General features: G+C 38.2%; 1 protein-coding gene across 1 annotated transcript; it reads left to right on the plus strand.

The window, feature by feature from the left end:
• Nucleotides 1-6: 6 nt before the first annotated feature.
• On the plus strand, nucleotides 7-1,121 carry LOC140965465 (U-box domain-containing protein 24-like; the record flags this gene model as incomplete). The annotated part of the gene is made up of 2 exons (XM_073425533.1): nucleotides 7-27; nucleotides 469-1,121. A coding segment is annotated over exon 2 (645 nt), but the record flags the coding sequence as incomplete, so codon positions are not given.
• Nucleotides 1,122-1,127: the final 6 nt, after the last annotated feature.

Genomic DNA, 1,127 nt, shown 5'->3' on the forward strand with positions numbered 1-1,127 from the left:
GGCCTCTGATTAAGTTCCTGAAGGAAGGTAATGTTCTTTCTTTCTTGTTCTTTCATTTGTTGCTGTTAGAGAACTCTCGTAAATTTCTTTAAGCTATTAGTTATCATGCAAACTTATTAACTTTTGCAATAATGTTCCCCAACCCCATTTGAAAAATAGAGTTGACAAGTAGTGTTTCTTGATAAATTACGTGTGCGAATTGTTGTTATCTTGAAAAAATGAAAAAAAAAAAACATATAAGAGAAGTTAACTGTGGGCTGAATTGCAACAGTTACAGCTATTTTACCTTGAGGCTGCAAGTGGTTCAACAATCAAATGCCACGATTGGATCTGTGCACAGTTTAAAAGATTCAACTAGAATTATCACTAGTTATAGCATTTGATGTACGAGCTGGTGTTTGTTCTTACGTATTATTGTTACTTGAGAAGAAGTCCAACTTCTCTTATTAGTTTTTTCATTTTTTTCAGGTTCAGACATGTGTAAAGTTCTAATGGCAACAGCATTATCAAGGATGGAACTAACTGAGCATAACAAGATTTCTCTTGGAGACGACGGGGCGATTGAGCCACTCATCAAAATGTTCAGCACAGGCAATCTAGAGGTCAAACTCTCTTCCTTGAATGCGTTGCAGAACTTGTCCAACTCAAAGCAAAATATCCAACGTTTGATTGACTCGGGAGTAGTGGTACCTCTGCTTCAGCTCCTATTCTCCGTGACATCAGTTATAATGACCTTAAGAGAACCAGCATCAGCAATTCTAGCGAAGGTGGCACAGTCTGAAACTATACTACTCATTAAACAAGATATCTCTCGACAGATGCTTTCTCTGCTAAATCTTTCAAGTCCCGTAATCCAAAATCACCTCTTACAAGCACTAAATAGCATCGCCTCGCATGAAAATGCATCTAATGTTCGAAAGAAAATGAAGGAAAATGGAGCAATTCAGCTCCTTCTACCATTCTTTACAGAAACAGATTCTAAAATCCGGGCTGGTGCTTTGAAATTGGTTTACACTCTGTCCAAAGATTCGCCGGGAGAGCTTGTTGAAAATCTGGGGTACCCTTCTCTAAATACGCTGTCCAAAATTGCATCATCATCAACATCAGAAAGTGAAAAGGCCGCTGCT

This window comes from Primulina huaijiensis, unplaced genomic scaffold (genome assembly GCF_012295235.1).
Source record: "Primulina huaijiensis isolate GDHJ02 unplaced genomic scaffold, ASM1229523v2 C13218206, whole genome shotgun sequence".
In the NCBI taxonomy this organism is placed as follows: Eukaryota; Viridiplantae; Streptophyta; class Magnoliopsida; order Lamiales; family Gesneriaceae; genus Primulina; species Primulina huaijiensis.